This window comes from Chrysemys picta, chromosome 10, assembly GCF_011386835.1.
Source record: "Chrysemys picta bellii isolate R12L10 chromosome 10, ASM1138683v2, whole genome shotgun sequence".
NCBI classification, from domain to species: Eukaryota; Metazoa; Chordata; order Testudines; family Emydidae; genus Chrysemys; species Chrysemys picta.
In genome coordinates this window covers 4,196,193-4,209,270 of record NC_088800.1, presented here as the reverse complement: position 1 = coordinate 4,209,270, position 13,078 = coordinate 4,196,193, and the positions used below count along the sequence as shown (strand labels likewise).

At 38.3% G+C, this 13,078-nt stretch overlaps 1 protein-coding gene across 8 annotated transcripts in view; it reads left to right on the top strand.

The window, feature by feature from the left end:
- The window catches only part of PIAS1 (protein inhibitor of activated STAT 1), a 93,709-nt gene extending 83,482 nt beyond the window's left edge, over nt 1-10,227 (top strand). For 7 of the 8 annotated variants that reach the window (XM_065559154.1, XM_065559153.1, XM_065559149.1 and 4 more), the window contains 6 exons: nt 987-1,147; nt 2,520-2,650; nt 3,048-3,225; nt 4,582-4,724; nt 5,068-5,105; nt 6,109-10,227. In XM_065559154.1, the coding sequence (XP_065415226.1) occupies nt 987-1,147; nt 2,520-2,650; nt 3,048-3,225; nt 4,582-4,724; nt 5,068-5,105; nt 6,109-6,402 (945 nt within the window). In that variant the 3' untranslated portion in view covers nt 6,403-10,227. The remainder of the gene's footprint in view (nt 1-986; nt 1,148-2,519; nt 2,651-3,047; nt 3,226-4,581; nt 4,725-5,067; nt 5,106-6,108) is intronic. The other variant, XM_065559156.1, reaches the window with a different exon arrangement.
- The last annotated feature ends 2,851 nt before the right edge of the window (nt 10,228-13,078 follow it).

Below are 13,078 nucleotides of genomic sequence, written 5' to 3'. Positions count from 1 at the left end.
TCACCCTATTAAAGGTTGCTGCAGAGAAGCTTTGGGAAGGAAGTAGTTCACTGCCAGCAGAGCCTTTGTTCTCTTTTGTTGGTGTTTTTAGCTTCTTTGATGATTTGAGAGCGAGTGCCACCCTGTGGCACTAGTCCTGTATTGCCTGTTAGGAGTGTACATGACCATGTAGCTTCTGAAACATCCTGCAAACAGTTCCATTCGGTATTGTACTTAAAGGAGAAAGCTGTAATATTTTTAGGCTCTGAATTGGTTTTGGACTGTATTTTCTTCATCAAGATTTTTCTTGTCTAAATCTTAGGCTGAGCCCTCTCTCTATCTGTAGTTTGCCGTGTGAGTGTGATCATCTACATTGTTCTTTTGGAGTAGATGTTTCCATTTTGGCCATACTTCAGGTGGGCAGTTGTTGATTTTTGGAGGGTGGTGTTGGCCAGGATCCCCAGTGATGGAGCAGAGCCACATTGTGGTAGGTGCTGAACAAACACAGAACAAAAAGACACTTCCTGCCTCAAAGGCTGGGAGTGAACGTCGTCATCTCTTATATAGTCTTCCACAGTATGTCTGTAGATACTCGGCAGTGCTGAAAGAGACTCGGTGTGGTAGTGGATGGCAAATTAGCCGTAGCTTCCAGTACACCAATGAGGGAGAATAATTATTTTTCATATTTATTAATCTAAACACTATGGTAAGTGATAAAAGGTAAATTGACTTTGCATTTTGGGCCAGCAGTGTAAAAATGAAGTGGTCTTCCATTTCCCATGTCTGAACTTAGTTTAACAAAAATCTATTTGTAGTAGGATTTGTTATTGATACTATCAGGTATGCAGAAAAGCCAGAGCAAAGGTGTGCGACTTGAATATAGTAATCAGAACTTGTATTTCTCGAAATACTTAATGCTTAGAACAGTTGCATCTTCCTGATTAAAACAGGTGAACAGTTGTTTTTCAAAAGAGGCAACAGTTTATTTTTTTTTTCTCCTTCTAAAGCTTGGGAAAATGCGGCTAACTATCCCATGTAGGGCCCTGACTTGTTCACATCTGCAGTGTTTTGATGCCACTCTGTACATTCAAATGAATGAGAAGAAACCTACTTGGGTTTGTCCTGTTTGTGACAAGAAGGCTCCCTATGAACATCTCATTATTGATGGGTAAGTAACATTTGGAGCAAAATACAGTGCATGCTTTGTAATTGCAGTGTACCGTGTCTGGGAATAGTTTATAAGCAGACATTCCTATCTTAAATTTTATGCACATTCCACATTTGGAGTTGTTATATGTATTTATTTCCCTGATGCTACTTATTAAAAAAAAAACCCACTGAAAGCAAGCACCAGGTTCTATGCACACATGCAACATTTGGATTCAGTGCTCAGCGTTCGTTCTGCAGATCCCAGTCCACCTGGGCAGGAATTTGCTTCTCCAAAAGCAGTGTGTGTGTCCTGGGGGGAATGGAGAAATTATCATGTGGTTCTGTTCAGGAGAAAAAGCTTAATTTTACTGGGAAGGATCACTCTTTCCCAAGTTGAAACGTATTTCCCAATGGTAAATCTCTATGGATTGCTACACTTGAGTCACCAAACAGCTAACATCCATAGCTCTGTTGGTAAAGAAGATATATCAAGGTGATTATGCTATTTTAACTATCCTCTCTCCTAATCCTTCCTCTAGATTTTCTCCCTCAGCAGTAGGGATCAACATAGAATATTATTTTACAGAAATAAGAGCTAATTGTCCAGTCAATAGAAAATTCATTCCTTAAAGTAGTATTGTCTGGCCACCTCTTTTGAGGGATTTTGTATTTTACGCAGTGGCCCTGTCCACTTTACACATGAAATAATTTCTGAGAGCCTGCTTCAGAAATGGCTGCGCCTCAGACAGCTTTTAGGCCAGCTATGTTCACAGCCAGTTTAAGGAAGCTTTGTGTTTAATTTATTTGTTAACATTACTGCATCCATAGTGGAAGGGATCTTCAGGGAAACAAGCAACAACTGATGGTTACCCAGACAAATTGAGGTGTGCAGTTATGAGCAGTGATTGTTCCTCACTGTTTTGCCTTGAAATAAATGTGCTTACTTATCAATTTGTGCATCATTTCTTGATGCAAAGTACTAGAGTCCATTTGAGTTACCCAAATGTTTGGATTCCTAGAAAATACATTATACCCTTGATTGTCTAAATGTCAGGGAAGTCATTGACTAAATCTGGATAAATAGGGGAATTTTCGTCATAATATGCATAGCGGGGCACGAACCTGTTTTGGCCAACAAGGAGTTCAACATATTGAGGTTTGAACAATCGAGATTCTACTGTATCGTTAAGTGAATCTGCAGGTTATTATTTTAAGTAATATTTTAAAATTTCAGTTTCCTTGTTGAGAACTTATACTAAGGAGAGAAAAATGCCCAAAATTCTCAGATAGGACTAATCCTTTCTAATTTACTTTAATTTAATCTAATTTAAAGTGCTTCTCCAGTTCCGTTTTATTTTTTGAAGATGGATATTAAGGTTTTTGTTTCACAGGTTGTTTATGGAAATCTTGAAGTACTGCACAGACTGCGATGAAATTCAGTTTAAGGAGGATGGGTCATGGGCTCCCATGAGATCAAAAAAGGAAGTTCAAGAAGTAACTGCGTCTTATAATGGAGTTGATGGTAAGTCTTAAATTTTTGAAGGTACAAACTAAATTCCTTATTGTTAACCCACGTTGTTTAAAATATTAAAATGTGGGTTTGTTTCTAAAAGAGTACTATGATTCTATGAGCAACGGAACATGAAAGTTCTCTCTGTGTAGCGGTAGCTTTTTATTGATTAATCTGAAGTAAGATGTTTGAGTAACAGGAACATCCACGTGAGCCTGTCTGTATTTCTGAAGCTTTGTTAGTGCTTTTTTAAAATCGTTTTCTTTTCACTTTTGTTTTGGCTTCTAAGCTTTATTTTTGGCAAGCGTGTATAATTTTAATTTAACCAAGTGACGCTTGTCTTCCTTGTAATGCATATACAATATAAATTCTGACTTGAATAACTACCTTATTTCTTAAATCTTTGTAGGATGCATAAGTAGTTCTTTGGATCATCAGGTGTCTTCTCACCATCAATCAAATAAAAATAAGAAAGTAGAAGTGATTGATCTAACCATAGACAGCTCCTCAGATGAAGAGGAGGAGGAACCGTCTGCCAAGAGGAGCTGTCCTTCCATTTCTCCTGCATCACCACTAAATAATAAGGGGTAAGAATAAAGTGGACACTATTTTTAGTTAAGATGAAAATATGTTCACGACAAGCAATGGTGAAAACAAATTTCAAGTGAAATTTAATTGCACCGGGAAGTTCACTATTCAAAGTATGTCCTGAGTTTATTCCAACAGAACTTGATATCACAAACTCTGGTTTGATCTCAGTAGCTCATAACTCACAGAAAGACTGGGAGTTAAAAACATGGTGGTATGCTAGCAGAAGTGAATATTTGTCTTGCTGCAACTTCACAGGCTGAACTACAAAGGGTTTTACTACAAAACATAGTACAATGATGAACCATTTTTTTTAACTGACCTGTGGTAAAAAAGGAAAACATTGAAAAAGGCCTTGAGCTAGTGTGTAGTTTAAGAAACAAATATTTTGAGGCTTGGAAATTAATCTGTGCTAGTAGAGAATTGTGGAAACAAAGTTCACAACTGAGAACAGCAGCGGTATGAGAAACTTACATAGTGTGGTGTGGGTGTGTTGTCTGTTTTTGCCAGACTACCACCAACAAAGTAGCTATATAGAATAGCAGAATAACCAGATATAAATAAAGAGGGATGCTGTTAATAGAGCAGCCCTGGCGAAACATGCATGGATGAAAACATTGGGCCTATACAAAGGGATTGTGCCATTGTACCGATTATTATCCCAGTAATAAAAGCCACTCAGTGATCATGTGAGTCTTGTCAAGATCTCCTTGGCTGTTGCTCCATAGGAAATGCCTCGTGTGGCATATAGAAATATTTGTAGGGATATTTGTGAACTTTTAACTCTCTCTCTCTCTCTCTCTCTCTCTCTCTCTCTCTCTCTCTCTCTCTATCTATCTATATCTATATCTATATCTATATCTATATCTATATCTATATCTATATCTATATCTATATCTATATATATATATATATATATATATATATATAGTCAACTCTTAAATCCTCAGTCTTTTTGTCCTGACTCGTGATGGCTATTCATACATTTATTAAGATAGGCAGTGCTACCTCTGACTAAAGTTAAAGTTGCTTAACACTTTCTATTATAAGACCTGTTTTCATAGTTCTAGACCGTTACGCTTTGGAACAAGACTTTGAAGTTTGGCGGGGGCTGTCCCCTCTGGTGTCAGGGATATGTCTTTTGCCTGAGTGACATGTGCTTTTACTGTAATGCATGCCACATTTTAAATTATGTCTTCAAGACTAACTTTGGTTTTTAAAGGTCTGTATGATGCATGTGTTGGTATTTTGGGTTTTGGTTTTTTTCCGCAAGCAGAAATCTGCAGCCTTCAAACTGTTCTAACATTTAAACCAAACATGTTTACAAAGTGTGAAAAACATTCTTTCCTTTGCAGCATTTTAAACCTACCCCATCAAGCATCTCCCGTTTCAAGAACTCCAAGCCTTCCTGCTGTTGACACAAGTTACATGAATACATCACTTATTCAGGACTACAGGCATCCATTCCACATGACACCTATGCCTTATGATTTACAAGGTTCGGCTTCTCACTGCTTTGAATTGCACATAAAAAGTTCACGCTGTTGTGAAGGAGTGTAAACATACAATTGATTAGTGGTCCAGTCATATACAATATTATTTGGGGGATCATAGAAGATAATTGTATGCATAACTCAGGTTAACTCTTATTTGAAGGAATAAAAACACTAAATCTCTCCTACGAACTGTACTTCACTGTCAAGGTATAATTAAGAGTTAAATTTCATGATCATCCACATCGCACTTAGGTTCAATTATTTGATTTTGGGGGGAGGACGGGAAAGGAAGAGGGCAAGGTTCTCTTGAGAAACTGAAAACCTTTTTATTTTCATTTTCCACAGGATTAGATTTCTTCCCTTTTCTATCAGGAGACAATCAGGTAAGTGGTAGAAAAATGAGTAATGCAGCATAAGTTAATTTTAAGTAAATCCCTTCTAAAGGGATTCCAGAGAGTCAGAAATTGAGCCAGTGTGTAGATTTTTGTAAAGAAGGCTTTACAAAACTTGAATGCTAAGAGAAATGTTTCTGGAATAATAAAATAAACAGGAATGGAAATTCTGCTGAAATAATCATTGCCCTGTAGTTTGCATGGCAAATATTGCATCATTGCATTAGTATATGTGTAGCAGGAAGTGAACCTGAGCAGTCTGCTTTCATTGTGAGGAGAAATGCAAAATGGAAACCACTGGCAGAAAGAGCAAAATGCAAATTACCTTTAAATTATTTAAAAAGGATCATTGGCAACTAGTATTTCTCATTAATGTCATTTTAAAGCTGAAAGCTCACTGCTTTCGGGGCTTGCCTGTACATTTAAAAAAAAAAAAAAAAGAACAGTACTGCTGGGAACCGTGATAGCCACCTACTGATTTTAAGCACACTATTCCTATATCTGTTTCTTGAGTGCAGTACGAGAGGTCTTCCTACTGTAAAAATAAGTATCTGACTTTAATGGTAGTGGGTGGTTGTCTCTCTTAATTTTGGCCCAAAGATTCCATTGAAGTAGGAGTAGTTTCTTTCCAATAGATGGGGGTTTTTTGTGGGGGAGGGGTAAGAAAGGGAAATTACACTGCTTCTCACCATCCCAATAGTACCTCATTCTAGTTTGGAATTGTGAGAGATTGCTTATATCCAGTAGGAGCAAACCGCACTCATTTTGTTTCCAATTTTCTTCTGGCTTTAGAAACCAAGGTCTTCAGTCCACTTGCTTGTACAAATTGTCTTACAAAGTAACACTTGGACAACACAGAGTAGACAAATGGTTGTCAGTTTCTAGAATTCAGGAAGCTTAGAAGACACAGATACTTTCTACTTCCTTTGTGCCTCTGTGAAGAAAACCTGTGGAATCAGAAGTGTAACTTTACAATGTTGTCTTTTTCCCACAGCATTACAACACTTCCCTTCTCGCCGCTGCAGCGGCGGCAGTTTCTGCGTCAGATGATTCAGAACTCTTGCACCCTCGTTTTTTCCCATACGCTTCATCCCAGATGTTTCTTGATCAGTTGAATGCAGGAGGCAGCAGTACTCTCCCAGCCACTAACGGTAGCAATAGTGGCAGTAACAGCAGTCTTGTGTCCTCCAACAGCTTGCGAGAGAATCATGGCCATCCAGTTGCAAATCGAAGCGGGACAGACACAGCATCTATCTTTGGCATACCTGACATTATTTCATTGGACTAATTCTTGGACTAAATGAACTGGTCAGAAAAAGAGATCTTTGTGCTTGGTTTTATCTTACTCTATTTAGAAACGTAGACAAGGTGTTTTTTCCTTTTTTAGGAAAAAAAAAAAAAAACTTAAGACATGTACAGAGAACAAAACTATATTTTCAGTTTTACTTTTGTATATAAACCTAAGATGGCCTGACTGGTAAAACAAAACAAAACAAAAAGAAAAAAAGTACAAAAAGGAAGAAAAAAAAAAAAAGAAAGAAACTTCAGTTCATTTTTCTGGACGCTGAAGATTTTACACTTATGCATTTGTCCTGTGAGTTACTTATTTTAGTTTGGACACAAATGGCATTATTTTCTTCACAGTAATGTTAATGAAAAAGAAAAGGAATTTCTGAAGTTTTACGTTGCAGGAAGTTTTTTCTTTTGGAAACACCATTTACAATTGATGGCAGAACTGAATTCCTCTTAACCCCTTTTCAGCACAGATTTATTATGCTTAAAGTGATATATACCCTACGTGTACTGTTCCACCGCATTCCCTCTGTAGTGCAGGATATGGGAGTGTGTTTTAAATGTCATTTCTGATTCTATATGGCCGTATATTCAGTTGGCATGTGGAGTACCAGCTCTTTCATCAAACGTGTTGCAGGCTCATTAGTGTGTCAGTTACTCTTATGGGTTAGACTCGATACAATCTCAAGCTGAAGTATTGTTTTGAGACAGGACAGTTTTATAGAATCTAGCCCCATATAAAAGCTCTGACACACCTTCACTTTAGATTTTTATTTCTAACCTCCAGTATTAATCCTTGAAATAATTACGGTCCCAATCAACATGGTACTTTAAGGTGTGGAACTACTCATTTGCTTTAAAGTTAGCAGTGTGCTTACGTAGCTTACTGAATTGGGGCCAAATGGCTCTGTCAGTGAATACCTACTTTTGGCCACAATAGATTAAATTTCTGCTAAAAAACAAACCTGTCAGACAAAGAGAAGGAAATAGGGTTTAAATGCACTATTGCATGGTTTGTGCTGCTGTCAGTGGTAGTGATCCATCATCTTCTGACTTCTCATGCATCAAAATTTAGTTAATATTGAATGTTAGACATTAAGCTTAAAAAACAAACCAAACAAAAACACCACCCAAACCATAGCCCACTCACGTAACTGGGCCGGAACGTCTGTCTGTAGAAATCTATTAGTGGTCCCAAATTGGATTTTTCTCTTTTTGGCCTCCTAGTTATTTTGAGTGATTCCCTGAGAGTTATTTTAAGTATGCTTATATTGAACTCTGAGAGCCATATCTGCTCTCCAATTCCTGTTACTTTTTTTTTTTTTTTTTTTTAAGACATGCATGACATAGGAAAGTCTTTTTTAGAACTGATGGATCATTTGGACTGATCCTTTCTTATTAAATAGAGAAACGTGTAAATAGATAGAAAGCAGTTTTTCAGAAGATTCTTTAAAATAAGAGTTGGGGGTGGGTGGGAGAGGGAGGTGATTCTATTGTGTCCCAAAGTCCTCACCAGAGAGAGTGAATATGTCCTCTGGTGTGAAAAATATTTTTTTAGCTAGTTGAAAGTGCAGGTAACAAGCTTATCAGGAAGGCTAGGAAGAAATACCACAATTAGCAGATTCCTGTCCAAATTGTTATGTCCCAAACAGTTGATATCGGCTAGTTTGAGCATTGACAAGGGCCACCTTTCACTTATAAAGTTGTCTCTTTAAACTTTGCATTGATTTAAAAAAAAAAAAAAAACCCTTTAATCCAAGTAGAATTAGGCATTGCTATAAGATCAGTTGAATGGTAAATTGACAGGTTCACATGAATATGTGGCATCAAAATTGTTTTTAGAGTTTTTACAGCATCCCTCCGCCACTGAATAGTTGACTTGAATTTTGAAAACAAAATGTTTGTGTTTATATGTAAATGTGTGTGTATATATGTATTTATAGATCAGTGTGTGAGTCAAAAGTGAGTTAAATAGTTTTTCCCATGCATGTGTATTCCATACATATCTGGCTGATGTAGCTATATATTTCACCATACACCCGTTTTATAATTTATTAAATGTCAGTTTAAAAAAGAAATAAAAGGAGAAAACAGGAAATATTTCATTTTTAAATTCAGTCTGAGATTGAGGTATTTAAACCTTCATTAGGAATTTAACTAGTTTATAAATTTTAGTCTAGCAAATCCATTGGGTTATTAAATTGGTAATTAGAGAGCAGATGCTTCACTGTAATACCTAGTATAAATCTGAAGTGACTGATTCCTCCAGACTCGCACCAGTGTAACTGAGAGCAAATGTGGCCCCGCCTTCTAAAACTGGTAAGAAAATGAAAATTGAAGAATGAAATTCTGGGGAGTTCATGGCTATTTTACATCTGAGTGGTGGCAGTGTTCATACGGATTCTGCTGTGTTAAAGGTGAGCTGAAAATCTGCTTTTAAAAACAAAATTAAACATTTAATTAAACCTCGGCAACCCTGGAGAACTGAAAGTGGCAAATATATTGTAAAAGAGTTGGGAATCTTTCATCCTTAGCTTATCTTCAAAAAGCCACGGTCAGCCGGTGATCCCCCAAACCAGCTAAATCAGAGCAAAAGGCTTTTCAGTTCAGCTTCATGTTTTAATCCCATTGTTCCACATAGGTCAGCAAACCTTTGATTCTCCTATGTGGTATTTATTCTGTATGTTTTGTGGCTATTTGTTTCATTCTCTGAGCTTTCGTAAGATTGATAACTTGCTGGAACTTTGTATCTGCCTACAGTTAACATTATTTAGCAGAAGTCTGTCTGAATTCTCCAGGAATTCCTTACTATTTAGTTAAAAAAAAAAAATCACTCTTTGCATATTTATTAACGATGCAGTAAAGTAACTCCTGCTTTTGGCTGGTTTGCAGTACTGCTAACCTGACTGTAGATTACTGAATCTGTGTAACCCTTAGGCTGTGGGGTACCAATTTTTTCCTTTGTCCTCAAATTCCTCCACTAGAGTGCGTGTCTGTCTGTTATGTACATTACTGCATGTGTGTGTGTGTCTGTACACACAGATCTGAGTAAATAGCTGTTATTTCAATAGCAGGGCTGAAGTGGTTTTCAATCACTTGTGGGCATTATTGAATGCATTCTTTTAAAAAACAAAACAACGCAAAACAAAATCGGAACTATGCTAAAATCTAACAGACTGAGCGTTTAAAATACTTCGTAGTGCTTTCATTAATATAGGCATTGTAGCAATTCTATGCCTGTTCGTTCCCCTTCACAGCAAGGATTCAGAAAGCCTCTCAGGGGTGGGGTGGCTTGTAGATTTTTATTGAAATGGCTTGGAGCTGCCTTCTAATTTAAAGCTAAGAACTGTGGGGAGAGCATATCCTAGAGAATCCTTCATTGCATTGTCATTTCAGGGTTTTAAAGCACATTTTAACCTGTATTCAGAAAGGATTTTGTTTTATCAATGTAAGTGTTCATTTTTCTTTTTAAACAGAGCTTAGATTTCTAACAAGGGAGAATAGCTGGTGGTCCCAGAAAGTGCTGCTGTTAATTGTTTTAATTAACAAAGGGGAAATGTATATAAGCAGAATATTAACAAGGTACCATTAATTCCATGAATTTAAATCTGTGATTCATTGCCTTAAAATTTCTCTTAGTTTCCATACGGCATGCCAAACCAGTAAAATGGCTTTTAAAAATGTATAGTAGACCAATGTCAGTTTGTATAAAAGTACCAAGTGAAAATATTTATTACATGCATTGGAAAAAATTGTTTACCTATTGAATGTTACCTGTTTATGTAGAAATCTTTAGATGTAATAAAAAAAAAATCAGTTATCTTGTCTTCTCTAAATTAAGTAATGCTGGATGCTCCCTGTGGAGTGGGCAACTCACAGGAATGTAATTTGCACAGGCATGCTTCATTGATAAATGATGTTTCGTAGCATGGGATGTGTCATTTTGTATCTGAATTTAAGTAGAGCATTCAGCGCACCAGTCTCCTCCTGTTCTATCAGTGGCACCATGTTTGTGTGAAAGTGTATAAAATGCACTGTCCCCATTCTTGTCTAGATTTCACTTGGGAAGTGTTTATACCTGGCTGGTAGAAACAGGCTGTTACAACACATTCTAGATTAATACAAAGTGTTTGATCTGAGCAATGTCCATGCTTCATCAACGCCTTTTATATCAATTCTGTCCAAAAGCATTTGTTTCCAGTAGTCAAATGCGCTGAACAATGAGAGAGATTGTCAAATGGCTATCTTGGGCCACTGGTAGTTGGCAGCTAATACAAATGAGAAAACCTATTTCACTGCTCTGAACAAGCTACAGGCACACTCCTCAAAAGGGACCAGTGAACGTAATAAGTAGACTGTCCTCACTTGTAACGTCAAGATATTTGTAGAACTTAATGGTAGGGGAGAAAAGGCATAATTTGGACATTTAAAGGCAAGAACTATTTCCTTACTGGAGTTCTCCGCCCTCTATCTTCAGGACCTCCCTCTTCGTTATTGGAGGAGTGCTTAAATGTTAAGCTGCTGGTAAGATTTTTGTCTAATTTTTAGAAGTCCATGGAGTATTTTTGTTGGATGGTGGAAAGCTCAAAGATGATAAATTGAGTGGACATTGTAGACAGATATGTGACAGGGTAGGTAGATCAGTTTTATGCCTGGCAAGGGATAGTGTCCCCTCAACACACAGTCCTTTGCTGTTTAAAAGACTTAAAAAAATAAAACCACCTCTCAAGTATTTTGTAGGCAAGGATTTGAGTTCATCATGGTTACCTCATGATGGCTGATTATGGCCTGGGAATGGCAAAATCTGCAACTCAAGTCTTCATGAGTAAGTGAAAGCAGGAAATGGACAGGGAATGGCAGTGGGGTGAATGACAGATCTTTGGATCCACTCCCATCTCTTGCAAGACTTTGGGCAAGTCACTTAACCCTTTTGTGTCTCATTTTCCCATATCTAAAATAGGGGGAAAATGCCTACCTCCAAGAGTGTTGGGGCCCAACTTACTGTTTGAAAGACCCAACAGGCCTGTCCACAGTAAAATTTTAACCAAGTTTTTGTGGTCAGTTACTGACAGGGTTGGCTCTAAACACTGTGGCCACACATGAAATATGACCAAAACTAGAGTCCTGAATCCACAGCTGGCTGTGTGAGTGGATCCCTACTACCTTTAATGGGGCTATGTGCAGACTTAAGGATGTGCCTGCTTGGCATCAGTTGTCACCTTGTGGTCATGATTAGTAACCATGGTTGGTTGGCTCTGTGTCTTGCCCCTGCTTGAGGCCTCGACTCTCACATAGGCCTGGTCCACACTACCCCCCCATTTCAAACTAAGGTACGCAAATTCAGCTACGTTAATAACGTAGCTGAATTCTAAGTACCTTAGTTCAAACTTACTGCGGGTCCAGACGCGGCAGGCAGGCTCCCCCATCGATGCCGTGTACTCCTCTCGCCGAGCTGGAGTACTGGCGTCGACAGCGAGCACTTCCGGGATCGATTTATCGCGTCTAGACAAGTCGCGATAAATCGATCCCAGAAGATCGATTGCTTACCGCCAGACCGGCGGTAAGTGTAGACCTACCCATAGTTGTCACCCAATAACCACTTCAACATACTGTTTTGCAACATGAGCAGGACCCAATAATGATGTTCACGTAATTGGTAATCCTCCTTCATCCCAGCTCTGCAGTAATATAACCCAGTGTGCATGGCCCCTGATGCTATTGTCCATGTCCTCTGGACATTCTGTGTCATGGGGAATCTTTGAGAGAGCTACTAGAACGCATTGATACAAATGTGGTTCGCACGGCAGGTGGGGATTCACAAACAAGGTTTCTGTGACTGATTAACAAAACCCGGGGTAAAAGTTGTATGTAGAAGACCTAAACATTGTGGGCGCTCTTTAATTTTTCATGAACTGAAATGTTCCAACCAAGTCAAACATGGATCCAGCCCATTTGATGTGTTTAGATGGCCTGCATGGAATATTCACGTTCTGCAGAATCTTTTTAAAAATGAAAGTTTCTGGCTTTAATAGCTGAAGAAAGAACTTCTCAAATGTAAACAGTATAAATCAATATACTGAGTTTTCCTGAGTCTGCAGGCAGTCTGAAACAATGACATCTCCCCCATCCCATCTTAGATACATTAGGGAATTAACTCTAAAGCCTAACGCGGATGGCTACATTAACTACTTCGCTGCTGATCATCTGACAGGGAATGAGAGGAGGATGGGAATTGCAGAGTTGCTGCAGAGAAGAAAGGAGGAGTGGGGAGGAAGAGCACCAATGGACAGAAATAGCAGTGATCCTAGCAGGGAGTATATTATCTTGCTAATGTACTGAAGAGATAACAATTACAAGTTCAGTTACTAGATAAAGACCATAGCCTGTGCCAACCTCCCATTGACAGCAGATCTGCTGGGCACCAAGGCGTTTATGTAGTCCTAAATTTATACCCGGGTCAAGGGACCATACTTAAGGCTGAAATTCAGCCCACTCCACTGAAAGTTTGATCACCCTAGTTTACAACCCTGACCAGGCTGCACGTTTCTGCCATCACAACTGTATTGTTGTGTCCACACTGCTGAAGTGTTTTTAGGAGTATGTTCTGGGCAGCTATCCCACAGCGTCTCAGCCAAGGACTATGGTTCTCTTTTCTGCATAGGATTGAGATT